Source organism: Gobio gobio, assembly GCF_949357685.1.
Source record: "Gobio gobio genome assembly, chromosome: 16".
Taxonomy (NCBI): Eukaryota; Metazoa; Chordata; class Actinopteri; order Cypriniformes; family Gobionidae; genus Gobio; species Gobio gobio.
In genome coordinates this window covers 36861639-36889625 of record NC_137109.1, presented here as the reverse complement: position 1 = coordinate 36889625, position 27987 = coordinate 36861639, and the positions used below count along the sequence as shown (strand labels likewise).

The following is a 27987-nucleotide window of genomic DNA, read 5'->3' as shown; positions in this document are numbered from 1 at the left end:
AGCTTTTCATCAGTTCATTATCAAAATATTTAAAAATAAAAAGGTAAATTACTCAAATGTGTTTACCTTCATGTCATGTGACCATTAACCGACATCAGTGAACGGTCAACGTGTAAATATGTTGTTACATTACTGAAATGTACTTAAAATCTCAAGGCGTATTTAAGGTAAATATTTTAAATTAGGGGTTTGGCTGACCAAAAGGATTGGGAATTGATCAATATAAATCTCGTTATTATGAATTGAATATAATGAATTGAATCACACTGGATTAAATTTTAAATTGATAGAACCTTTCTGTAGATTTAGTATAAATATGAATATTTATATTTACTGAACATTACAATGTCAGCTTACAACCAAAAGGGTTGCTTTACCTGGTAACCTAATCTAGCAGCTCTCTGTAACAGCGTCTCTCCTGCATTCTTATTCACAATCAATCGACGGACTTCTGGAGGCACTGGACGGCTTGGAGTAGATTCAGGGATTCCTGATTTCCCAGCTATTCCTTTTTTACCAGACAATGGTGAGTTTGAATGCTTGGGAGAAGCGTAAGAAAGAGTTGGGGTTTTCTTGGCGGCTGGACCGTCCTCATCTGGCATGAGGGGCCCTGTGCGTTTGCCCAAGCTGCCTTTCTTAGTCTTGAGCTGAAACAAAGGCATAAAGACAAAGAGTCATGCATGAGGGATGTGACATTGAGGGGAGGGCAACTGTTACACGGTCCCAATAAAAACAGCTGTTGTAGGAAAGTGCTTTAGGGACTTAAAATGCCACCAGGGGGCAGCATAAGACTAAGTGAAAATAGGTACCGGTATATCCCTTTGCAATGAAAAAATCCCTTGATACCACAATTTTCAGTTTAATTGCTCAAGTAAAAAAATTCTTGAAAGTTTGATAAGATGCTTCAGCTAACCTTTTTCTGCTCTGTGTCTTGGTCACTTAAGTGTTTACTTTTGAACTTCCTCTTCCCTGAGGGTTTGTCATTAGGATGTGTGGCGGGAGGACTCTCTTGAGGTCGTGCTGAGCCCGAGCGTGTGAATAGGGTCCGCCTAGGGCTGATGTCTGGACTGGGCACTTCGCTGGTCAGGGTGGCACTGAGACAAGGGTACACACCCACCTTCTCATCTGCAATGGCATAGACTGACATTTCAGCATCAGACTTTGTATTACATCATTGCTGTATAGATAGACATAAAGATGGATAACTAACTCCATTAAGTTTGACATGAAATGGAAGTTGCGATCATCTTTTCATCCGTATTGTGACATACATCCGAGTGAATCGGCTTCTCGAATAAGAAAAAAAAGGTAGGGCGGGCCTTGATTTTGTCCATTGGGAATTGATTGGATCATTGTCATTTGTTATCGCTGCGATCTCATGTGAGTGACAGGTTGCTGGAGAGAAGAGGTTATTGTCCCACCCTTGCGCCAGTGAACACATCATCAAAGCAGAGATGCAATGGCGAGGGGAAGGGATTTTTATTAAATATTATGCGGGCACATTTATTATAAAAAAAAAAAAAAGATGTGTAAGGATAAATCACTTATAATATACATTCCAATATTCATAAAAAAACAAGAATTGTCCGTTTTATATTTATTTTGATTTTATGGTGACTTTAAATAAATTGCTTTCAATTATAAGCAATTATCAAAATTAAACTTCTGCTAAATAACTAAGACATGCCTACCTCAGCCCTATTCAAACAGGACTATTTTTTCATCAGGTCAGGTAAATTTGTAATTCAAACAGTTTGACCTCCAGACCTTTGGTAACGCCCACATTCAGACATCGGACACTCCTATTTTAGTAATAGCTACACCATACTCATTTACAGTATGTGAAATTCACTAACATTTCACATTCACTAACAGTTAATAATTGTAGCTAAAAGTTTTTTTTATTTTATTTTTTTATTTTGAATAATGCTAGATATTGCTTCCCAACTGGACATTTTTTTGACATTTTAATTATGCTAGCCTTAACGGCAGCCCATGGACTAAATGTCAGAATGACGTTCTCAGCAAAATGTTCCGACATCTTTACTCAATAGTGGCCTTACCATCTTCCACGCCCAGCTTCTCCTCCTCTCCATCTGCCACCTTATCCTTCTCTGTGATGTATTCCCCGTTCTGATATTTACGATTCTTGCAGCGTTTCCTTTTCTTTATTGAAGAGGTGTCTCCACCCTCAGTGCGCCTGCCCTTGTCTGCATCCACCTCCTCAGGCAGAGGATTGATTCGAGGCCTGCCACGCGGCCGGCGGACTGGTACAGGGGGTGGTGGGGTAGGGGGTGGTGTAGAGGGGGGATCGAGAGGGGGAGGAGTAGGTGGAGTAGCGAAGCTCCAGTCTCGGAGCAACGCTTCATCAGTCCGTCTGCGCCCTCGCCTCAGCCGTGGAGAGGCCTCCTCCTGGGAGTCTGATTCCTTACTAGGCCAACCCGGGCTGCTGAAAGAGCCTGAATCTCTGTCAACCTGAGGACTTCTGCATGGACTGCTCTGTGATTCTGTGATAAACACTGGTGACAATTCAGAGTTATCCATTAGAAATACTGTGGTATCTGAAAAACAATTCCATTGTCTTAAATATGACAAAAAAGCAAAACATCTGGTTGAAGGCCTAAATCACCCCAACATTTTAATTCAGTCATTTCTTACCCACTCTTGTCATTTCAAACCTGTGTGTTGTTATATTGGGGTGAAATCTTTTACACAGTTCTTTTCCAAACAAGTTTATAGTGACCACAGCTGTTAAGCTTTGAAAACAACAACAAAAACTAGCTGTGTTTTTGTTGCAGTGCACACTAGTTGTGCACTGATTTCCAGATCTTATGCAGCCGATCATTGAGTTAGTAGAGAGTTGGACCTGATCAATGCATTGATGAGTCTTTTGAGCTGGTTCTTGTCAATGATCTAGTTGATCCTGATCACAAATCGGGCTGAACAGAAAAAGGACAGTTCACAATGTTCTGGTGGCTTTTTTGTTATTTTTTCAGTCTCTTTTGTCACTTAACAGCCAGGGTCACTATGACCCATCACTTTAAGAAAAAGACCTGCATAAAAAAAATATTTTCTTTTAATACAGAAGATAGGTATGGAATGACATAAGGGTGCGTAAATAATGACGAGGTGCCCTGCGGGCGAACAACCCTTTAACTACCAGCTGGATAAGTACCTATTTTGTTTGAGTCAGAGTGTTCCATATTAGCTGGACAGATTTTCCCTTTGCGAGTCTTTCCCCCAACTTTGGGGGCTGCGCCTGTTCCATCTTTCAGCACACCTTTTCCCACTCCAGGCAAGGCATCTTTCTTCTGATGAAGTACAACACAATGTGTTAAAAAAAAGCATAACGCACTTCGCCTGTAAATAACACGTGCATATTTGTAATTTAGATTAATGGTTATTTAAACAAAGAAAAAATGCAATTGTCTATAAACCCATCACTGGCTCATACTACGAATGCCATCATCTCTCACCAACCGCTTTCACAGGGCTTAGACACACACAGCTCATTTGCACAGCAGAACACACATCACTAGGCTACTCCCGCAATAATCTCACGTGAGCTATTTTAATTTCCCTCCAAAATTCCCAAAAATGTTCTGGGATCTAACTGAATTGTGTAGGTCTACATTTTGGGGAAAACCTGATTTGGGTTGATACCCTGGTTTTGATTGAGGTAAAATATATATATTTTTAAAATGTAAAAAAAAACACTCAAAACAAATTCAAGGGTGACATGCTTTTTCCACAGAAAATAACAGACTCTTCCTAAGATTGCAACAAAAAAAATGTGCTTTCAGTAATGCTCTTACACTCGAACTATATGGAAAAGTATTGCATCTAAATACATATTACAAAGCACAGTTTCAAAACTTTAACATTATATGTGTTAAAAGTGCAGTAAGCGATTTTTCAAAAACACTTGAAAAGTTCTCGGACAGAGCACCACAACAAACATGTAGCTGTAGTATGATGGTGGATAAGAGAGAGTGAGCAAGAGGGAGATGAGAAAGAGAGATGAGAGACAATACAAAAGAGAACATTTTAGAGTGATATAACTGGAAAAAGAAGGGTTATAATCAGACAAGAGCATTAGGACTAGGGTTGGGTATCGTTTGGGTTTTTTACGATACCAGTGCCAAACCGATACTTTTTAAACGGTACCGGTGCCTAAACGCTGCCTGAACCAATACTTTAACCCTCTGGTGCTCTTCGTTTAGGGGTTGCATTGGTTGTCTTCCCGGTCATAAGCAGGGGTGGACTAGGGCAAAAAAGTGGCCCTTGACTTTCTGGCACAACACGACCCATCACACCCGGTCTGCGACACACCTCACCATTAACCCACCAGCTCATTATACACAAGGCAATTTTAAACACCAAAGCTATTTATACAAAAATATGAATTATATTAATTGTTTTATTTAAATGCTTATCATACTGAATGACTAGCATACTTCTTCGGGTTATAATTTGTCTTTCCTGGAGCACATGGCAGATAGCATTTTTTTATATACAAATTTTGATTTCTCTTTTCCCTACACTGTAGGGTTTAATATCATTAAGTTCAATACCTACCATAAAATCAGACCTTATACAATTAATGCTATGGTCTAGAAGACTTAGGATCAGGGCCGGCCCTGACCAATTTGCTGCCCTAGGCAAGATTTTACTTGGTGCCCCTTGTATCAAGGTTTAAATGTTTTCAGTCTGAGTTGCGGAAACACTGGTACTGTTTTATTTTTTTAATGCATTGATGTTTTTTTTTTTTATTGTTGTTTTTTTATATGATGTCCAGTCCATTCTGCCCAAGCGGCAACCTCCCGCAGTTTCTCTTGAAGCCAATACGGAAGTGCATCAAACTGCAATTCATCGACTGACCGCTAGGGACAGGCTCCAAAAGGAGCAGAATCTCATTGAGCCCCATTTTAAAATGGCCAAATTTACAGCAGAATAAAACATGTTTACAGCCTGGTACAAATTGTGGTTTTGGTCTATACGGCTAATTTTGCCCTTCATGACAACTGTGAGGGGGGTGAATTTTTTTATAACTCATTCGTTTACATTATATAAAGCTTTAAAGTTCTGCATAATTAAGGGCGTGGCCACTTCGAGTGACAGGTGGATTGCCATTTATCTGCTGTCTGTTAGTCATCGCGTCACTTAAGCTCTGCCCACGTCCCGCCTTTTTGCCCATTTTATGTTATCCGGGAGTGACGCGCGATGACGCGCTGCCAAGATGGCAACAGCCATCTCGTCCATACTTTGCGCTTCAGAACGGCTCATCAGAATCCTATGGGTGACGTCACGGACACTACATCCATATTTTTTTACAGTCTATGATTCTACCCCGTCATTATATTCATGATATTATTATTATTTAATTTTTTTAAAAGGCTGATGATAGTTAAACTATACAAAAATAGCACCTATGCCACATTACAGCCTAAACACAAATAACAAGTAATTGCATCTAGCATTCATGCACAAACTATTGAGAACTAGCAAAAGTGTTTGTTTTCCAGTAGATGGCAGCAAACTTCCACTAATATGCACATTCATGTTTTCACCATGACTTAAACTGAGAAATTTAGATATTTAATGTGAAATTTACATAAAATGTTGCTATTTTAAATAAACCTGTATATAAATATCATTACTAATTTCGGCAAATACATTTTAAAATGTCCATATGTCCCCTTAAAACTGCACAACTGTTTAGTAAAAACATTAGGCTATTAAAAGTGATATTACATGCGTTTAAAAAAACAGATATGAATTTTTTTTTGTGGACAAAATACACTATCTGTGGCCACTGGAGAACCCAGAACAGCTGCTTGCATATAGTTTAAGGTAAAACTGGAATTAATTAGTGTACATTAGTATTTTACTACCATGCAATTAAATAAACAGTTCATTCATTACATCACTTTACCTCTGTCTTTACACTGCAAAAAATGCTCTTCTTATTTAGTAATTTTGTCTTGTGTCCAGTCCAAACATCAAAAAATTCTTAAATCAGATGTATGTACTAGTAAAATGACATTAGATAATTTTTTCCTTGTTTTCTGGGGGGAAAAATCTAAATGAAGTAAGTTTTAGCTTAAAACTAGCACAATTATCTGCCAAATGGGGTGAGAAAAATTCTTATTTCTGTTTGGGACAGAAACAAGAAACAAGATTTCAATCAGAAACAAGATTATTTTTCTCACCCCATTGGCAGATAATTTAGCTTGTTTTAAGCATGAACAACGAAAGAAAAAATATAATTTTACTTATCTAGTAAATGCATCTTGGTTTAAGAATTTTTAGATATTTAGACTAGAAACAAGACAAAAATACTAAATAAGAAGAGCATTTTTGCAGTGTTTCCCTTATCTTGCCTGCATCAGAGGGCTTCTGTTTTTTAAGACACTACAATTCGGCCATCCGTCATAAATTATCAGGCAACTTTCACCGTGTCTACACCTGGAGCGAGCGGCCAAGCACCCTAAAAAATGAAAGCAATCCTGTCTACATTAGATGCGGCGAGAGGCGACGCGACACAACAAATTCCCAACGTTAAACTGATCACGCGTTATATTTCTGTTATATTTCTACGCACTTCAAGTAGCTCGGCGGGGGAGATTGATGAGGCGGACCGGAAAGATGCGGGGGACTTAGTTAAGTTTTTTTGCGCTTTATTTGGTAATCTTTCAAATTAATATGAGCAAAATAAATTTTGCCGCCCCTATGGATGAGTGGCGCCCCTAGCATTTGCCTATTCCGCCTATGCCACGGGCCGGCCCTGCTTAGGATGTAGTAGGGATGAAACGGTATGGAAATTTAATATCACGATTATAGTGACCCAAATTATCACGGTTATCAATATTATCACGGTTTTGTTCAAACTAGATGAAAGTGTTCAAAAAGAACAGATGCACACACTTATATCAACAAACAACAAATAACTAAAGCAGCTCTAAGCACTTTTTTAAGCTAGATTCTGTGGGATTTCCTTCCTTAATGGCCATCGTCAATAGCAACACATAACGCATAAATAATAATAATTTGTCGTAAATATAATCTCTAATATTATCTCTGTAAATATATTCTCAAGCCATATTCTCATCAGTGTTCAGCAATGATGCATTTAAATCTAGCATATTTTGTGTTAGAGCCCAAACAGTATCCTAGTGAAATAATGCATATCCATATTTCCATATGATTTGACAGTTTATTTTATTAAATATCAAAATGTGTGCATCATACCTGACACCTAGATGATCACTTTACAGTCAGTTTTATGACGGTCATTCTCTTCAAATGCTATTGAAGTTTGAAACGTGTATAACGTTACCAATGTTGTATGTAACTTTAGAGACGGTCCCTAAATTCGCCAGCGTTATGCCAGTCATATCAGATGCGCTGTGGTTCTGCTGTGTTTTTTTTAAAGCATTTTCGCTGCTGAAATAGAACAGAAACAGTCATCCACTGTATGATGAATGAATCTCCTGCATACATCCCACGTTTATCTCTGCTTTGAGTGTAGATTTGAGCGAGAGCGGCGCGCGCTCTGAACGAAATTTGCTAATCTGAACGCCTCTGATTATGAGACATTGCATTCATAAACTCAATAGAAACACATGTGAGTGGTTATAATGCGAAACGCGATTAACAGATGGCTTTTGAGAAGACTATAATAAGTTCAACAGCCAGAGTGACTAGTGTGCAGCCGAAATAACGTTATACCCGCAAATGGCGGTTGTTAATGTCAAGCCCTGATTATTATCCCTTAAACGTCACCCTAGTCTTGTCTGAATTTGTTCGTTCGCTTCACGTTATTATTTGCCAGACGTAGTTTTGGTATTGAGGTCAAAGTCCACTTGCCTTGCATTCGTAGTTTTGAAGTGTTCCCCCTATTACAGCGACTTTCTTCAAGCATGTTCTGCAGACAGGGTGACCATCTGCGATTAAGTTTCCCTCAGGACTTTTGTAAAAGCCAAAATATGACCACACCTCAGATTTGGTCCTTTTAGAGGCTGAACAATCCCCCGAGTGCTGTCACTGCCTTCTGCCATTTCTTCTCATTCATAAACAGTGGTGCGGTGCACCAGACTGACGCTGACTGAACAAGATTTACCGCGAGTTTTCACAATCGTGATAATCACACGCGGTTTTAATGATAATACAATTTTATACGATATTACTAACCGTCACTAAATTTTATCGTGGTTTATCGTGAAACCGGTAATCGTTTCATCCCTAGGATGTAGTGCAGAATGTGGACTGTTTTAGGGTGCCTTTCTAGTGGTTATAGTATGTAATCTGTAATTTTATGGAATAGAGCTCAAATAGTGTAAAAGAGTTAAAAAAATTTATGAAAAATACAGCATATTAAAATGATTTCTGAAGGATCATGTGACACTTACTGAAGTAATGGTGCTGAAAAGTCAGCTTTTACAGAAATAAATTACATTTTACTATACATTCTCATAGAAAACACCTAGGCCTATTGGAAATTGTATTAATATGTCTTAATATTTGTGGTTTTACTGTATTTTTGATCAAATAAATTCAGCCTTCTTCTTTAAAAAACATTTTAAAAAGTCTTAATTATTTAAAACTTTTGATTACCAGTGTGTAAAATAATGCATGTGAACTAACTACCAAATTATATATTTATTTTCATATATGACACTTTCCATAGGCTGCTTGAATATGAAAGTTGTCAGTTTTAGCATGATGTATGTTTAGGCTAAGCCTACGTTTCAGAAATATATTTTGAGTACTATGAATAATTTGAAAATGATTGTGAAATTACTGAAGAAAGCCTGGAAACAGAAATACAAACATTCCCTTTGATATGCTGAAAACTGCGACACCTATGTTAATGTTTCTTTGTGCATTCTGTGACGAATATCGTAAAAGGCATTACAATCTGATTAATTCTAAAAGGTCAGCAGTAGTTTACATCCCTGGAAATTAATGACAGTCATTTAACATTTTTTAATTGTTAACAGTCGGGAAATATTGCTGTAGCCCATTGACTCATATTCAGCTCTTACCTCGGCTCGCATTCAAGTGCCGCCCGCTCAAAGACTATTTATTATAAAGTTTTAGATATTTTTTTTGTTTGTTAGAAATATAGATTTTTTATGTGAATTTGTGTTTTTGCAGATTTCCCATTCATTTCCTATGGTGTCATTTTTGACCGAAGAGCACAAGTGGGAGTATTTTTTTTTCCGACCACTTAGCATGCTCGAATCATGCCCTCTATTTTTTTGTGTTTACATACCTAATTCTAGAAAAGTATTCATATCATTCTGATGAAGCTGTGATTTAAAAAAAAATTCCAAATGTGGTTCATAGGTTCAGTTTTTCATAGGTGTGTGTGTGCATAAGTGAGTGGATGTGTCAATATCACACTCATGATGTTTTAGAGTGTCACCCCTTTACTGCTGTGTACTTTTTTTCAGCATCGTGGCCGATTTGTAGATTGTACACACAAATATTCAGAGAATTTTTGTGTTTTTGCTGATTTCCCATTAATTTCCTATGGTCGGTCATTTATGACCAAAGACAATGAACGGTACTTTTTTTTTTTACGACCAATTAGCATGCTCGAATAATGACCCCAAATTTTTGGTGTGTTTACATACCTAATGCTAGAAAAGTCACCAAGTTTCATATCATTCCGATGAAATTCCGATTTTAAAATTTCAAAACAGAAAATGTTCCGTTCAGAAATGACCGAAGAGCACCAGAGGGTTAAAAAAAGAGCCACGAAACATTACATTAAATGGATTACATTAAAGAATGGCTTTTTATTTATTATTGAATTGAAATATTTATTAAAAGTTTAAAGTATACTTAAATATATAAATAAATACAAAACACAAAAATTCACTATAAAATCTAAGCCACCTAACCAAACTACAATAGGCCTAATTTAACACTATATATAAGAGTTACAGTACAAAGTCTGCATTCTTGGTATGCTACAAACCAGCTTCAAGTTTCAGCAATTATTTTGCAGAAATATGACCATATTCTCTGGCTAAATATTTTAGAGCGCATCGCCTGATCATTTCCATGGCGATGTGTCATGCTTCTCACGTGACACACAGCAGCCACAATAGCGCTGTATGACATCTGCAACCGTTTTATTTGGGTTTTTTTCTTTTTTATTCAAAATATTCACAAACTTGTTTATGATAACTCAAATATATGTAAGTGAATGTGTTTTGTCATAATGATCAAGCTAGTTGATCTATAATGCTCGATGGGTGCCGCATTGTTAGTTTGCGCCGGAATTCAGAGAATCGGATCTGTCTATCGGATTTACAGTACGTCAATTCACCCACGTCTCACGAAATACATGAAAGTAAGTGACCGGTGAACTGGGAGAAGAATAGAGTAAACTATATAGACTATCAAATTATAACTGAAAGGATTGTTATTGCCGCTTCCATAGACATCAGTGTGTATTGTTTTGCTAGTACTTATGTGCATAATGTCTGGAACCTAAAATAAACATTATGTGGTTGAAAACACTGAATAGTTGTGATAAGTGATATGTGCCAAAGCGCAAATGCACGTTTGAATTTAAGTGGAACCGAAATGAGGCACTGAAACCTGTGTTCTGATTCGGTCCAGTGACATACCAGTTATATAGGTACGGTTTCGGTACCCAACCCTATTTAGGACCCACGTAAAACAGAAAAGCTTTCCAGCACTAGAGAAACCTATGTGGGAAGGCCTGGAAACGAGGCCTGGACTCCGAGGTTGCGTTTCCACACTGTTACAGCCATAAAAATAGTTCAGCTTTGTTTGTAATTTCAAAGTAGTTATATTTAGTTTCGTTTCTTTATTAAGTTAATTTAGAAAAAATGTTTGGAGCAATTTTTGTTTGTTAAATTAAAGTTTTTGTTTTTTAAAGTAGGCCTAACGACCAAGCGGCAGACAGTGAGTTAACCGCATGTTTCTGTTTGATCAATTTAGCCTCTCAAATCAACTCTCGACTTGTCTTGCCCAAAATAAAATCCATAGATATAAAACACTTTAAGCATATCACATTGTTAGTTTAAATGTTTACTATCACCACCACAAACGTATTTTTGACAAGCTGAGGCGGTCTGATGCTGCTCGCAGAGCACAACGGCGCTCACAAACGAAACGGGCTATAGCCAATCTAAATTAATAAACAAAATAAAAATAAAAAACATGCAGGGTGTCTTACCTTACAACTCTCCGCAAAATGAATATAAATCCGATCTTCAATTCCGCGCTTTAGGCTATGCAAATTCAGTTCACGTCAACGAATGCAAAAGATTCGAGCTGCATTTTATCATTCAAGATCAAATATGAGAAAGAGCGACCTAGCACTGGTAAAAGCATTTAGTCTCATTAGTTTTAATGAAGATGATTGAGTTTTTGAGCATCTGAGACTTAGGCTACTTTCAGTTTCACTGGGGGCCGTTTGCGTGTTTTTCTTGCATTTTCTTGTGATGCCCCCTTTGTGCCAACGCGCAGCGCGTGATGCGTGGTGCGACGGCTCTGGTTTGAGTGATCGGATTTAAATCCGCCTCGAAAGAATTTTGGAAGACATTTACTCCTGTTCTCTTCACAGTATTATAGATATCTGATCAGAGAAAACGAATTAAGTGAGCAGGTGTAAAAAGGCCATAACTCTTGAGGCTGCGCTGAAGGAACGCTCGGACTCTAAACACCAGTCAGAGCCAGTCTGACGGTCGCGGTATCATGGGCTCGTGTTATTTCCACCAGTGCAGCACATCTCATAGTTTCTTAAATGAATTAATGTCTATTTACATAATGTCTATTCTTGTATTTGTATTTGCAATCTAGTCATGGCCAATACATTATGTTAATATTTATTTATCATACTGTTGAACTTGACAGTATTTTCTCTCTTGTTATTTCATAGGGAGCTTCAAAGAAGATTTATCAGTAACAGAGAATTACCCTGTGTTTATCACTATCCATCCAATTGACCTATCGGTAAGCCCCTCCCCTCGAACGCAGATGAGCCAATAGCAGTTGAGTATCAGTTGCGCTGGGACCGGAACTCAGACATCTTTAGGTTTCAGCGCCATAGAGAAACATTGGAAAATCCGATGCTCTCATCGATTTGATGGTGTTTATTCTACAAAAATGGTAAAACGTCGTGCCTGAGGTACTGTAACACTGATTCCAGGTATCCTGAGAAGATTTTCTGTTTGTCATACTCTCGTTAAGTTATGATTAAAGTCCCTGCTTACATACAAACCGAAATAACTAACTGTTCTCACGTCATGTAACACTGTAGGTCAAAAACACAAAGGTCTACATTTCAGTGCCTCTCCATATTAAACTGGTTATGTGTAAATTAATTTAATTTTAGATATGTTTTAAGTCTACATTATCTGTCCTACTAAGGAGGACTCCTATTTTGATAGGAATTATAGTGAAAGGAAGAGCTCGCACTCGCAGTTTATCGGAGTTGTTTTGCAGATACAAAGTTTACCAGTTATTAACTGCACCCTCGAAAAGTCATAAGCTCTGTGTATGTTTGTTTACTGTTAGTTGTATGAGTGTTTTTGTGTAATTTGCTGTGTATGTTAATGGTAATGCAACGGAGAGAGATAGTTTGTGAATGAGACGTTAATGCGCACTTCTTATGCTTTGTTTGTTCAGCTCTTACGATGATTTTTTGGGACGAAAAATGACATAATAAACTCGATAAACCATCAGTAAAGTTTGGCCATCATTCAGACGGGAAATACGCTACATTCTGTGTCCAAAAACATCTTGGGATAAGGTTTTCACACTGACAACTGTCATTGTAAGATACAGCAACTCCGTTTGTTTGTCCGAGTTAGCAACAGTAACTAAGGGGGGGGGGGGGGGGGGCTTACCGATAGGTCAATTATGTTTGTTGGGTAAAAAAGAAAAACTAAATAAACAAAGTAAAAATTAATTTGATAACTTTTTTTCCCCCAAAGTTTCTATAGATAACACGATAACACGATATCATGATTTTATTTGGCCACAATAACCGTGGTGTGAAAAATCTAATATCGTGACAGCCCTACTTCTGCTATGATAAATAGACATCCACTCTTGCATTGTGTGTGTAATGGAGGCCAGCAAGTAAGAACTGTGCAGGTAAACCTCACTCCCCTGATCTCAAGAGGCACGCTGGCAACTGACGCTAGAGAATGCCGTGTTTAAATCCGATCACTCAAACCAGAGCCGCCGCACCACACGCATCACGTGCTGCGCGTAGGCACAAAGTGGGCTCTTCAGTCATTTCTGAACGGAAAATTTTCTGTTTTGAAATTTTAAAAATCACTGCTTCATCGGAATGATATGAAACTTTTCTAGCATTAGGTATGTAAACACACACAAAAATTGGTGTCATGATTCGAGCATGCTAATTGGTCATTAAAAAAAAAGTAGCGTTCATTGTCTTCGGTCATAAATGACCGACCATAGGAAATGAATGGGAAATCGGCAAAAACACAAAAATTCTCTGAATATTTGTGTGTACAATCTACAAACCGCTTGCTAGTGTGCTGGCCTCACATGGTGGCAGCTCAGAGCGGGCGGTAAAGTGTATGTGAATTTTGGAGGTGGAGCAATGAAGACTGGGGTGGGTTTGTTTGGGTTCACACTCACAGTGGGTTTGTTTGGGTTCAAATATCCACAGTGTTCAACAACGATTTTGGGTAGGGATGCAGCGAAATGAAAATTCCTGGCCGAAACCGAAAAAGAGGAAACCAAGGCCGAAAGCCGAAAACTGAAACACCGAAAGAAATTATGGCAATTATTAGTACCATTGCATTTATGGCTATGACTGTGTACTAACTTTACTAAAATCAAGGCATTGCAATTGCATAAATTAATATTAAAGTTTCAAAGAATAAATCAATTACAAATTATGCCAATATTTATTTAGCACATTGCAACAATGCACAGTATAAAATAAAATTCAAACTAAAATGTTTAACTTGACCCCACTCATTTGTACATTAAATAATAATGTACAGGCCTACAGAAAGGTTATACAATTAAATGTTCTCTCATAAAAACAAAGTGCATTTAGGTCTAGTGCATTTTCAATGTTCTCTGTAGGACTACTACAAGAAAGTGCATTCAGAACAAGTGCAACTGCAACTGCTTAAAGATACAACTATTTTCTCTGTAGGCCTTCAACATAATAGTGTATCAAAGCAAAGACTGCCATAGCCCATATGTTAACTGTAGAATAGGGGTGTAGCGGTACACAAAACTGACGATTCGGTACAGCAGTTTTACAAAATGGCTTTTTATGTATTTGTATTGGTTTACTGAAAAAAAAAAGTATCTGTCCTTAAATGAATTAAATTATAACTAAAAGTTTATTGAATATATTGCTCTAAACTATATAGGGAGCCCTTACTTGCACATTAATATTAAAGGTTAACAACAGAGCCAAAACTATTAGCCTAAATTCAGTTGCTATGTATTTTTAGGTCTAATAATCAACACTCAAATAACACACAGTACACAAACATGTAAACTTCACATAAGGCAGTTTTTGCAATAACTTCTAAATCTAATTATAAAATAGTTTTTTATCCAATTCGTTGTTGAAATCATTTATACACAGTGTCTGTCAATTTATTTAAACATACATGAAATAATCAATATATCATTAACAGGTTAAGTAGAATATAATGAATATAACGGCTAATATAGGTCATATATTTAGTGAAAGAGTTTAGTGAAAGAGTTTCTCTAGTGAACTAACAGATGTGGAGTGGACACTGAATGACTGCCTGAGGTAAATGTGATGCTACATGACTGTTTAGTTTACAGCAGTTATATTGAGGGTCTTTCCGCCGTTGAGACACTGATTTAGCGATTACACCACATATGCTATGTGACAGTAAGTTGTAATGTATCCTCAACACACCTTAGATGTTCATTCATGTTTATTCTTAAGGAAGAGATGATCGATCGCGCTCACAGATGATTGCGTTCACGCGCGCGCCCCGCCGCCAGATTGAAGTGTGTTCCGCGCTTAAAACATGCCCACTGTTAAAGATTGCGTTCGGTTTCACAGTGAAGTCTGTTCCTCTTCTCATCGAGAACATGAGATCTCGCTGTCAGCGCTTGTGCATAGAGCAGACGTGGGTGTTTCTCAGATATACTGAAATACGTCCACACCGCGGATATGTTGCTTCAGACAAGCACGTGCAGGTCGCGGTTTCTGTTTGCGTCATCACAACATTTCGGCCGTGTTGTTTCGGTGATAAAAGTCTTTCGGCCGAAAACCGAAAATGCACTTTTGGGCCATTTTCGGCCGAAAATTTTCGGTGGCCGAATATTCGGTGCATCCCTAATTTTGGGAGATCGCATACTGCACCTTTAACATTAAACTCCAGTTGTGACCATATACCACAGACTTTCTGCATGGGGAAAAAACACCCATAGGAATTACATTGTAACTCATAATGAGAATAACACCACCTGTACTAAAAGGACAATTTGGACGGCTCAAATGAAAAACTGAATGATTAATTATAACCTCTTATATTCAACTATTTCTGTTTTAAAATCCTCTAGGATGCCTTGTCAACTCTAAAGGCCCGTTTACACCAAGAATGATAACTAAAAAGATTACTATAACCATAAATATATTAGCATTCACACCAGTGGCCGATATCGTTCTGCTTATTAGAAGTGCGCACTGCAGTTGTCATCTGCCACTAAATGCTCCTGCTCTTAAAGTAGGATGCATTTTGATCGGTTGTCAAAAAAAAAAGTTCTGAAAGTGATTCCAACGTTATCATTTCTCCGTGCCGTTATCATTATAGCTGTGGTGTGGACTAGTCTTTTATATTTAGAATGATTTTTAGAACTATGTCTTTATCGTTCTATTTGTTGTTCTTGGTGTGAACAGGCCTTTAGAAAAAACTGACTGAAAAATCAAAATGATTTTGTAAATACAGACTAACTTTTGAACTCAAAACAGTCCTAAAGGAGAGGTGACTAAACTTTTTACTATGAAGGGTCAAAAGAAAAAAATCTAACTTGACAGAGGGCCATGGGCTGAAAGTAGGCCTGTCGCGATTGGCCAATACAATCGACTGCGTCGACGTCAACATTTTTAGTCGACTGGTTAAGTTGGTACGATATGAAATTGTCTTAGTACCGGTACTTTAAAACTGACAGCACTCTAATAAGAGCAGTATTTCTTAATCTGCGTCGATGTGTGACAGCAGGAGTGAGGACGTGTGGGTGAGCTCTGCTTCCACCGTTCACTAAACAATGGAAGCAGAACAGTCAAATATATACGCGCAACTCAGGAAAAAGAAAGCAACAGAAAAAGTGCGGCGCGGCCGGAATGTGCTCGCGCGCGCTGCCGGACTCTGACCTGAAGCGCGCGCAGCCACCTTTCACTCAGACAGATCGCGACGCCAGTTTTGAACGTATACAGTGTTGAATGAGAAATCGGATGTGAATTTGGTCCGTGCAGCTCTTAAAGGGCCGGACCTAATATTCTGTGTGAAGCAGGGCAGGGTAGGAACATGCCGGCCAAGTGAGTTTTTAGGGTTTTTTAAGCCTAAAACAATGATAAAACAATGAATAGTAAGTTCTGTCATATTATTCAATTACTTTTACAGTTTTTTGCCATGGTATTGATTCAGTATCGGTATTGGGGTATTTTAGTCTGGTATCGTATCGAAGTCATAATTTTGGTATCGTGACAACACTATTCTATATAAAAAGTATTTGCTGATATTCTCTTTTTTTTGTTATGTTGGTTTACAAATTTGAACCTTTTTACATTTTTACTCTTTTAGTTTTACATTTTGTCAAGGGCTTGTTTACATTTAATAGTACACTACTAAAGGCCAACGTTGCAAGTTAAATTAAATGTTTTTAAGTAAAATTGTTGAAAATTGTGATAAATTAGTCGATAGATTAATCGATAAATTAGTTGATAGATTAATCGATATAAAAATAGTTGTTAGTGGCAGCCCTAGCTGAAAGTAATCACATTAATTGCATTACACTGCCATTCAAAAATTCGGGAAGATGTTTAATGTTTTTAGAAGAACTCTCTTATGCACACCAAGGCTGCATTAATTTGATTAAATATACAAAAATATTGTGAAATATTATTAAAATGTAAAATAACTGTTTTCTATTTGAAAATATTTTATAATGTAATTTATTTCTGTGATTCAAAGCTGAATTTGCAGCATCACTACTCCAGTCTTCAGAGTCACATGATCTTTCAGAAATCATTCTAATTTGATGATTTGCTGCTCAAGAAACATTTATGATTATTATCAATGTTGAAAACAGTTGTGTAAAAAATGTTTTAGGATTCTTTGATTAATAGAAAGTTCAAAAGAACAGTATTTATCTGAAATAGAAAGCATTTGCAACATTGTACTACAGTTCAGAAGTTTTGGGTCAGTAAGAAAACATTTTATTTGGGGGGGGGGGGATCATCATATTACAATGATTTCTGAAAGATCATGTGACTCTGAAGACTGGAGTATTGATGCTGAAAATTCAGCTTTCATCATCAAATATATTCAAATACAAACAGCTATTTTACATTGTAATAATATTTCACAATATTAATGTTTTTTTTTAATTTTTTTTTATAAATTAAAAAAAAAAATAAAACATTAAAAATATTACAGATCAAAACTTTTGAACGGCAGTGTATATCAAACTTTATTATTTTAACAATTAATTTTTTTTAAAATCAAATTTGCTTTCTCTACATTTCAATGCAAACATAAAACAAAAATGTTCAAACAAAAAGATAAATTCAAAACGAAAAAAATATTTTAATTGCATATTTTTATCCCCTGCATGGGGGCTGAGGGGCATGATGATGTACACAGACAGAATGTTCAAATGTGGCTCATCCAATCATAATTTAGATTCAAAACAATCAGTTTAATATCAGCTTTAGCATTCGAGCCTTTTGTTTTGAACTCAAATGTAAATGAAAGTTATTTTTCATTTACATCACAGTCCAAATAAAATGACAAAATCAAACGAGATAGAGTACCTTTCATTTTTCATTTACTGGATAACAAACTGACATCACGTTTTTAAACCATTTTTGGCTGAATGTCTAGCATAAATGACTATTTCGTCATGTACTTTTCTTGTGACAAAATCACTCATGCTGTGATATCAGATTTTGGTCATACTCCCACCCCTACACTGAATTAAGGGGATAATTTACTCACCCTCAAGTTGTTCCAACCTGTATGAATTTCTTTCTTCTGCTGAACACAAAAAAGGTATTTTAAAGAATATGGGTAACCAAACAGTTGATTGTTATCTACTGACTTCCATAATATGGAAAAAATACTGTGGAGGTCAACTGCTTGGTTACTGAAATTCTTCAAAATATCTTCTTTTGTGTTCAGCAGAAGAAAGAAATTCATAGAGGTTTGGAACAACTTGAGTGTGAGTAAATTATGAAATATGACAATTTTCATTTTTGAGTGAACTATCCCTTCAAGGGAAATTATAATGGCGCATGCAATATATGGCGATATATTACACACACTATAATAAAAACAAACCACTAAATGTTCAGAGTAAAATAAAGCTTACCTTTTTATGGTGGGGGCCTTGCTTGACTGATGGTCTGTCTTTATCTTTTTGCTTTTTAGTTACTGTAATAGTCTTTTTTTGCACTTCAGAAGGTGTCTTCTCCTTGGCAGGCTTTTTCGGGTTCTTCTGTTTGGTGGCGGATACTTTGCCTTTCGAAGGCATCTCCTCTTTGGTTCCATTCATTTTTGCCTCTCCTTCTGCTTCGACAGTCTGGCTCTGAAGGAGGGAAAAGGCTGTTCCTTCTACCTTAACATGAGAAGAAGCCTTCCTCTCTGATGCCTTCTCCTCTTTTGCCGTCTCATCCTCTAACTGTTGAGCCAATTTCCTTTCCTTCCATTCTCCTTTAAAACTGGGAGCACTCCTTTTACTAGGGGTACTAGGTTTCATTTTTTGTCTACCATCAGACCCTAGATTTTCTGTCTGTTTTGCCTGTTTCTCCCGTCCCTTATCCTTGGGCACACGAGTGGTTGTGCTCTCCGGTCTGCTTAGAGCTGCTGTAGCATCTGTTTGTGGAGAGGTTCTGTCTGACTTGATGACCTGTTCTTCTATGGCCCTAAACGGAGGAGAACCAGTTATAAGAGTCTGCTGCAATGTAGAGTCCGGACACCTATTCTGCACGCTGGCTACCTCAGGCCTCTTGGATCCCACACAAGACAGATTACAGTAGTTCTCACCAATAAGCGCAGTGGTCTCAAGAGTTTTCTGCTTCACTATCGACTCCAGGTTGGACAGGGGGGATTTGGCCTTCTCCCACTTTTCATCCTCTACTTTAGTTGGGCTTAAATGGGAGTTATGGAACAGGGTTCTCTCACAACCAAGGGTGCTCTTAGTTATAGGGACCTGAGTCTGACTTGGCCTCTTCAGCAGAGATGATCCTTGGGAAAGAACACAAGGTGGTTGCCACAAGGATTTAACCGGAGGTGTAAACAGGGTCCCGTCTTTTCCACCAACAGATTTCCGGTGGGGCTGTGAATTTGCTGTAGCAGAAAATTGAGTGGATAAAAAACCTTGTTGAGTACCTGTCGAGAGCTTGCCACCTTTATTATGCTGAGCACCTTTAACAGCAAATGGTGCTTTCCTCTCTTTACAAACCGGCTGTTCTCCTTGGTCAATGATGGAAATGGTTTCCTGTTTGGCAAATGTCTGAAAATCTTCAACAAAAGCAGCACTTTTTCCATCTTTGCTACGTAAAGTAGATGCTAGAATGGGGCTTGCCACTCCTACATATGTACCAGGGAGATTATTCAAGGAACCAGGAGATGAGCCCTTGGCCCAGGACGCGTTGGGTTCCAAAGCATGGTGATTAGTTAGTTTTGAAGATGATTTCTGTGTTGCACCATTTCTCTGGGTGTCATATGTACTGGATGACCCAAAAGAGGCAGAATTAACTTTTTTAGAACCAGCAACATTTTTCTGATGAGAGTCAGCAGAATGATGCTCCGTGACCACTGATGGGTTGTTCTGAGTATCTTTAATGTTTTTTTGTCGCTTGGACTTTGCAGACAGATCAAGGGGCACATCCCTTGACTCAACGGGGCAGGAAACATTATGCTCCTCTGGAGTGGACACAGTTTTTGGTTTTAAATACGCTAACGAGGCCTTTTCAGCACCTCGGTAAGTCGAACCTTTTTCTACAAGGCTAAGTAGCCGACTTTGAGTGGTGATATTTGCCAGAGCTGGGTTGCAGCAGATGGCAGCAGTGGGAGAAATGGTGTAATGGGTTGGTGGAGCCGAGCCCTGAGTGGCTTGCTGTACTGGAAGGGCTAGAGCTGGGGCTGGGACAGAAGACATTGGGGCTTTATGCTCAGATCCACCTTGAAAGCCCTTGGATAAAGAGTCACACCTGACTTTAGATCCTGAAGACTGAGGCTTCTTCTCAGCACCGGCTCCTCTCCCCATGGAAAAGTGATATGGGTATGTTTTGAGCATAGGTGTGGCGCTCGAACAAGAGCTTGGCGCTGGGCAGTCCTTTTGAAACTGGCTAGCAGTGGCTTCTCTGAGTGCTGCAATCTGACCTAACCCTGGTGGCAATGTGATCTTACAGAGAGGAGAAGAAAAATTGGAGGGGGGAAGGAAAGCAACAGGCTGGCCGGGTTTAAACAGCGTGGAGCACTGGAACCCTAATGGAACGCTTATCACAGGCTGGGTGGGTGCTGGTGCGGTAGCCTTCTTGTTTAGGTTTATACTAGAGTGAACAGAGTTCACAGGGTCCTCTGCGGTGACCTTTTTACCACAAGGCCACTGGTGAGGGGAGTAGATGCCAGCACTGTCAACCTTGCCTTTGGAAACCTCAGTCCGATCAGGCAACAGTGTGCTCACGGGATCAGTGCTGAACACATTGCTGTGGGGTTGGGAGGTTTGGACCTGGGGACAATGATTTGAATTGCTGGCTTCTGAGCAGACGTTGGGCGTTTTACAGTCTGTGGTCGCCCTCAGCTTATTCTGCTGACTTTGAGGTATGTCACCTCTAAGTTCAAGAGGCAGTGTCTGCTGTGGATTCCCCACCATGCTCTCAGACACGTGGGTAGGGGCACTGCTCTCTCTGCTCACCGTCCCTCCATCCCCTACATTCATTGGTGAGGGATCCACCTAAGCAGAGAAACAGGAAAGTAAGTTTGACTTAGGGGGAAAGTGAGAAAAAAAAAATGAAAGAGAGAGAGAGAGGGGAGGCTATAACAATGAAATATACGTTACCTGCATAGGGGTTTTCTCAACACATTACTCAGTGTGTGTGGACAAGTGACTCTTTATGGGATTCTCCTCTGAGTAGTTTGCAGTTCTGCAATAAAATTAGATAATTAAAGAAATAGCTTTAAAAAGTGTACAAATTGAGCATGTAAAATTATTTCAAATGAAAAGTTACAATTTGGAAAGTTAAAAAACAGATTTTTAAATGTTAACGTTCATAAAAAAAGATAAATCATTCGTTGATAAGGCGATAATCTGCTATTGGACAACATTCTGACCCCTTTCAAATGAGGTTAATATTTGTGATAACAATTCTGTTTGCTTCATCAAACAGAAAAAGTAAAGCTAAGCCATGCTGTTGATTTTTCACTCATATTCACTTCATTATTTTTTTTATATACCTATAATTGATTGCAGAAGATAAATGTCGTGTAGTTCAGCCAAGGTCAACTCAGACCTCATTAACTAAATCAAATGTAAAATATAGATCACTGCACTCTACATTACACATTGCAAAGAGGCATTTGAATAAAGAGGCAACTAAAATCTTGTTAGCACATTCATTCAAATGGTTTAGTTGGCTATACTTTTCAACATTCTTACAACTGATAAACGCTATTAGTAGTGCAGAACTATGTGTATTGTGCACATTCATTTCCAATTATTTTGAGTCATTTGAAATATTTCTAGTCATCTCATTTGTCAGAAATTTAATCAGACCAAAATTACAAAAATAAACACTTCTAGAATTTTAACAAAAGATGGACATGGACGAGCTTTAATGTCTTAAGTCTCTTTCCCTTTAATCTGATAAAAATGACACTCTAACCATGAGGCCACAACATCAATTCTCTTGTTACAGTCAGTGATTTGAGACAGGCTGGAAACTTCCTGTGAGTAACAGAGGTTTCCTTAGTCAAGATGTCACAATTTCCTTCAGACCACGGCTTGAGTAGGAATGGATATTAAACTTAAAGCGTTCAGATTTAAAAAACAGATTTGAAAAGAATGCAATGATCTCTGAACTGTATACCAGCAATTTACATTTTTAATTATACGTTTGCAAACGCATGCTGTCGTCTTCTGCTGTAGGAGACGAAATTATGAGATGAAACGCTGACTTTGACCCATGACTCTCTCTGAGATTGTGAGCAAATCAATTTCAAGTACACAAGAGAGTGCCTAAACACCAAAAACCGAGAGGAGCAAAAAACCTCAGCTGCCACAGCTGAAGGGACAGTTTTTACTGCAACAACATCCTCTTAACCCACATTGCACATGGTCAAAGTCTGCATACTCTAATTCCCTCGTTTTTAAAGAAGAAGAGCACCCTACTGATCAGATCCCAAACCCTCACACAGCGCAAAGGAGGGGAATGGTCGAGTGCACGACAGGCCACGAATGCCAGGGGTTGAGAATAAAGGATGCAGGGCCATGCAATAGTTGATGCTGGTTTTACTGCCTCATTACCTCAGTGGGACAAACTGCAGTAGATCAAGACAACATCAACAGTGCACATAGAACAGAGCAACCATTACTGTGATGCTGAGTCTAACAGAGGCGCTTTACTCTTTACATGCATTAGATAAAGGCAAAGCATCTCATGTCCACAGTCACAGAGTGTGCATTACTAAAATGTTTACTTATAATGAGGTGGTCAAGCTGTGATTTAATCCAATTCCAATAGTGCTGTGTGTAGGGCGTTGCAAAACTCCTATCAGAGCCCAACAGATCAAATCAATAGACAGGATTCCCACACTTTTTGACGAATGAATTTCCCAACCTTTCCAGTTATGCATACTTAATGAATGGGGATTTTTAAATCATTTTAAAAACGGTGGTGGTAGATTTAAATGTACACATCACATAATTAAATCTAAATTATTTGTGTATAACAAAACTGCAAATTCTGGTCTTACTAAATACATAGGCGGTGCAATATAAGGCAGAGCATAAAATGCGACTTTCACATTTTTGACCATGCATTGCCTAGAAATATCAATTTTAAAAGATTCCCATGCATGTGGGAAACAAAACGAATGTTCTAAGCTCGAATTGAAGTTACATTGTTGCATTCGAGACGAAATCATCCCGATCTATCTCCCGAGGTTATCTTCTTCTTAATTGAAAAAAAAATGACTAAATAAGACTGGATATTACTTCAAACGCCATCATAAACATCACAAATAACCAAATAAACACCTGAGCCCCATATGCAGACAACATAAACACCGTAAACTCGCATCAGAATGCAGGTGAGCGCAGCAGCTCCACGTTGACGATACAGGTGACGGCAGTCTTCAAATATGAACTGCTTATCTTTCTGACTTAAAATGAGATCCAACTGATGTCGGTACACTTAAAGTGTCTGTATGGCATATCCGAGCCGTATAGGCCTTTAGCGAAAGTCTGATGATTGGAAAGTTTATGATGTGTTATTCGCGTGATTATATCTGCTGCTAAAGATAGAACCGATCATTTTCGTCCAGACATTTTTCATCTTGAGGCATCTCAATTATTGAAAACACAGTGGGAGTGGGAGCCCGTGTTTTTCTCCAGCCCTCGTTCTTTTGAACGGGGTTACCAGCGCAATGATAAACGGAGACGAGGAAATAAGCATCGTCTCTCCTCTCTAGACTGGAGCTCAGCACACTCGCGGTCTCCCGGTCAGTCTGTCGGAGCTCCGCAGCCCGGAGTTTATATATGCACAAAGGATGATGCTGAAAAGCAGGCGATGACCAGCCAATGTCACGTATCCACGGCCAGCATGATATTAGGATAGAGCATCGTCCTAAAACAGAGCAAAATGTTTGTTTCTCTGGCCAACCCACTCGCTCGTTCTAGCCGGAGCTACTAAAAAACCGTAACACACAATACAAGAGACTCTCAGGTGACACGAAGCGCCTCGCGTGCCGAAATGGAAGTCAGTGATAAATAACGCCGATGTTTAAACACAAAAACAACCAAATGTAGGTCCCGCGAGCGGGGATTAGCCGAAATAGACGTTTTCCTTCTGAGAAAGACACGAAAGCCTACAGTCCGTGTGGCCACAATGTAGCCAAACTAACCGACGCGTTCGCACTGGCCGAATCCTGTCAAACTACAAAAGTGACCGTTGGTTTATCGCTAAGCGCGAGCCGAGCTATGACGTCTGAATTAGAACTCGACACAAAATACACGGGCACAGAAATGTCACGCGCACATTTAGGCTGGATGATATCTCCTTCACGAGGAAACATCGTACTTTGGCTGTCTTTCTCCACACTGCCCTCGAAGAGTGTTTGGAAACTAATAGGGTCACCGAGTTTTCCATACGCTCCTTATTATTATCGTCACTTGTGCTGCGTGACACGCGGGGAGAGCGTTATTTAGTACGGAGCAAGGTGTACGAAACTGAAGGAGCGATTTCAGATCCCTGCGCAGCGAAGTCTCCCCTCTAACAACTCGGTCTGCATTACTCTGCCACCGTACGACACGGAATGTTTCCATAGCGAAGCCGCTCCAACAATCAAAGTGTTATGACATGCCACCCCCAGAACCGACTCCTTCGTCTATACAACCCCGAATAATTCCAAAAGGCAATTAGCGAGCCAAATAACGATGTCAGATTGTACAAACGTGCACCAACCCGTTTGACCGACATTTGGAAGATGTTTGCTCATCAAGATAAGGGCTTTAATCCGGTCTTCCGTTCTTGTCGCTTGCAGTTCACTAATCTCGACGATTTTCGGTTCTGAAAGTCCGGGGGGGTTCGTACCGTATCTCTCTGTCTCTGGTCTGGTGGGAGAGAGAGAGAGGGGCAGATGGAGCCGAGCTCGTGTGGGAGTTGTAGTGCTCCGACATCCACGCCCTGACCGCATTCGCCCTGAGAAGGGAGGAGCGAGGACTGCAGGTCCCAGCATGCACCGCGAGAATCCAGCCGCTCAAGGGGAAAGGGGATCGCAACGGTGCGCTAAACTGCAAACCCTACCCGAGTAACAAAGTGAAAATACACCCTCTCTCTCTCAATTAAACCGTTGCTCTCGGACGCTACACGCGAGGCTCGCGGAGTAGCGCGTGCATGTTTGTATAATCTCGTTTTCAGATTCGCACACGTGGGCCGCCTCAAAAAGAGTTGACACAAACATTGCAGCGGAATTAATAAAAACCCTGCTGGCTCTCGAACTATTTCAGTAGAGCCACGAGACCGATGTCTACAGGACATCCAGGGAACGATCGATAGTAGATGCACACGGAGAGCCACTCTATGTGCACACTCACGGGGCGATATGTTTATTCATATTTTCAACCTAAATGAAACAGATTCTTCTCATTATGAGAAACCGTATCTTCTTTGTTAAAACATGCTGCGCAATACATGAGAGCTTTTCAATTAAAACCCCATCATGAGGCCTAACCAAATCACTTTTAGGTGAATCACGCTTAAGGAATTAAAACTGGGATCCTCAGGTGGATTTCCCTTCTTAACTTCTAAAAAAGCTCACCACTGACCTTCACATTTTAGGGTATTTTTGCCAGGTGACAACTAGCATCAGCTGTTGCAAAATTTCTCTGGAGCTTTATGTTTCAAAGGTGCTGGACTGTTACTAGGTTACTCTTCAGTTGCTGTTGAACCTGCAAATCCATTCAGTAGCCGAGCAATTTCCCTCATTTGAAGGCTAAATCATGTATAAGATCAAGCAGTTAAAAAGTTTTTTTTTTTTTGGGGAGTCAGTTATTTAATGCAAACAAGAGAGACAATACAAGAACTACATTGACATAACATTGGATTTGGTGCAGCTTTGGCATTCAAACAGGAAGAATTCAATATTTATTTCTAATTATTATGCCACCCTTCAAAAAAGTCATGTTTTATGAAGTGTTTGAAAACAAGAATATTGTGATATTTGTTTTCCTTCTGACTAAAGCACAGGCTCTAAATAGGATAGCTAAATAATACAAACATATTCTCCTCTTGATATATTAAGTCTGTTCTCGCCATATTTTAAATTAGGTGAATTTAAGAGAACTTTTTCTGCCTGTCATGCTTATCTTGAAATAATCAGTCACTTTTTCAGCAGCGAGACACAAACAATCTGGGGTGATCTTCCTTGTATCAAGACAAGACAATGGGCATGATGATTTGGCTACATCAGCTGTCCAGTAGCCATTCACTGGCTTCTTTGATCTCGGATTTAACAAGCAACCCTTACTTTTCAGCGTCAGACGCTGTGGATTGTAAACATGTCAGCCGAACACTCTTTATTACATCCTAACAGCCTTTTTCCTGCTATCTTCAACATTATTCGCACAATCGCTTATTCATTTTTTTTTAAATGCCAACATCATGAACCTGCAACACCAGTAATAGGAGTATGTGACCCTGCAGCACAAAACCAATCATAAGTCGCACAGGTATATTTGTGGCAATAGCCAATAATACATTGTTTGGGTCAAAATTATCGATTTTTCTTTTATGACAAAAATCATTAGGATATTAGGTAAAGATCATGTTCCATGAAGTTTATTTGTAAATGTCCTATACTGTAAATATATCAAAAACTATTTTTATTTTTAGTAATATACGTTGCTAGGACTTTATTTGGACAACTTTAAAGCCGATTTTTTTTTTTTTTGCCTCCAGATTTTCAAAAAGTTGTATCTCTGCCAAATATTGTCATATCCTAACAAACCATACATCAGAAAGTTTATTTATGTACTGTATAAATCTCAATTTAAAAAAATAAACCCTTATGACTGCATGGTCTTGTGGTCCAGGGTCACACATATCCCACAATTTGACCTTATGTACCACCAAACAAAACAATAACATCTTTCCAACAGGTTGAAGCATCACTGACCTAAGAGTCTTCATTCATTATTTGTGGTCCAACTTCTCTTTCTTCTATAACTCACAATGGCCATTTTCATGCTCAGCAACCGCTGTATTATAATGAATATCTCGAGACCAAATCAATGTCATTGTCCCAGTCAGTCTTCAGATGTCTTACTGAGCAGAGCAGCACAAGATATCATTGAGTGCAGTTCTGTTAAGTTCGGGGACGCTCATACTTTTGAAGATTAGCGCAAGAATAGCCTTTTATTCCGACACTGCATCGTCTTCATCGGGTGATATGCAATACCACACACATTTCCCGTTTTGTCCCTCCCGAAAAACATCTACGTAAACAGATTTTTAACATTTTTGAGCCGATGACCTATTTTTGTCATAACTGCTCCAATGCAAACTGACCCCGTGTAGACTGCGCTGAGAGCATCACGTCTTCTCGAGGCTCTAACACTGATGTTGCCGTGAAAATACGGGGAATTAATTATGACTGCAACGTACGAGTAAGACAATCATATCAGACAGACGCAGTCAATGCAACGAGGACTAATTGCGTTATTAAAAGCCAAAATATTGCAAACAACACGATGCCACACATGCTCCTCTAGGCTACACGTGAACGGATCTATCTATCTATCTATCTATCTATCTATCTATCTATCTATCTATCTATCTATCTATCTATCTATCTATCTATCTATCTGTCAGCATGAAGGCTGACACATCATTACGTTAAAATAAAGGGGAATCTGAAAAGTTTGACTCGATTAGTGTCAAATCGCCACCATTAGCAGCTTTAAACAGGCCTGATGTGGCTGCAAATGAGCGTCACCGCTTGGGCAACATGCACA

General features: G+C 38.9%; 1 protein-coding gene across 1 annotated transcript in view; it reads right to left on the bottom strand.

The window, feature by feature from the left end:
- bcorl1 (BCL6 corepressor-like 1) overlaps positions 1–25154 on the bottom strand; it is a 29280-nt gene extending 4126 nt beyond the window's left edge. The window contains exons 1-7 of the mRNA XM_079838409.1: positions 24938–25154; positions 21316–21400; positions 18622–21210; positions 3176–3311; positions 2064–2519; positions 914–1125; positions 378–647 (exon numbers count right to left, since the gene is read on the bottom strand). Of these exons, the coding sequence (XP_079694535.1) occupies positions 378–647; positions 914–1125; positions 2064–2519; positions 3176–3311; positions 18622–21210; positions 21316–21321 (3669 nt within the window). The 5' untranslated portion in view covers positions 21322–21400; positions 24938–25154. The remainder of the gene's footprint in view (positions 1–377; positions 648–913; positions 1126–2063; positions 2520–3175; positions 3312–18621; positions 21211–21315; positions 21401–24937) is intronic.
- Positions 25155–27987: the final 2833 nt, after the last annotated feature.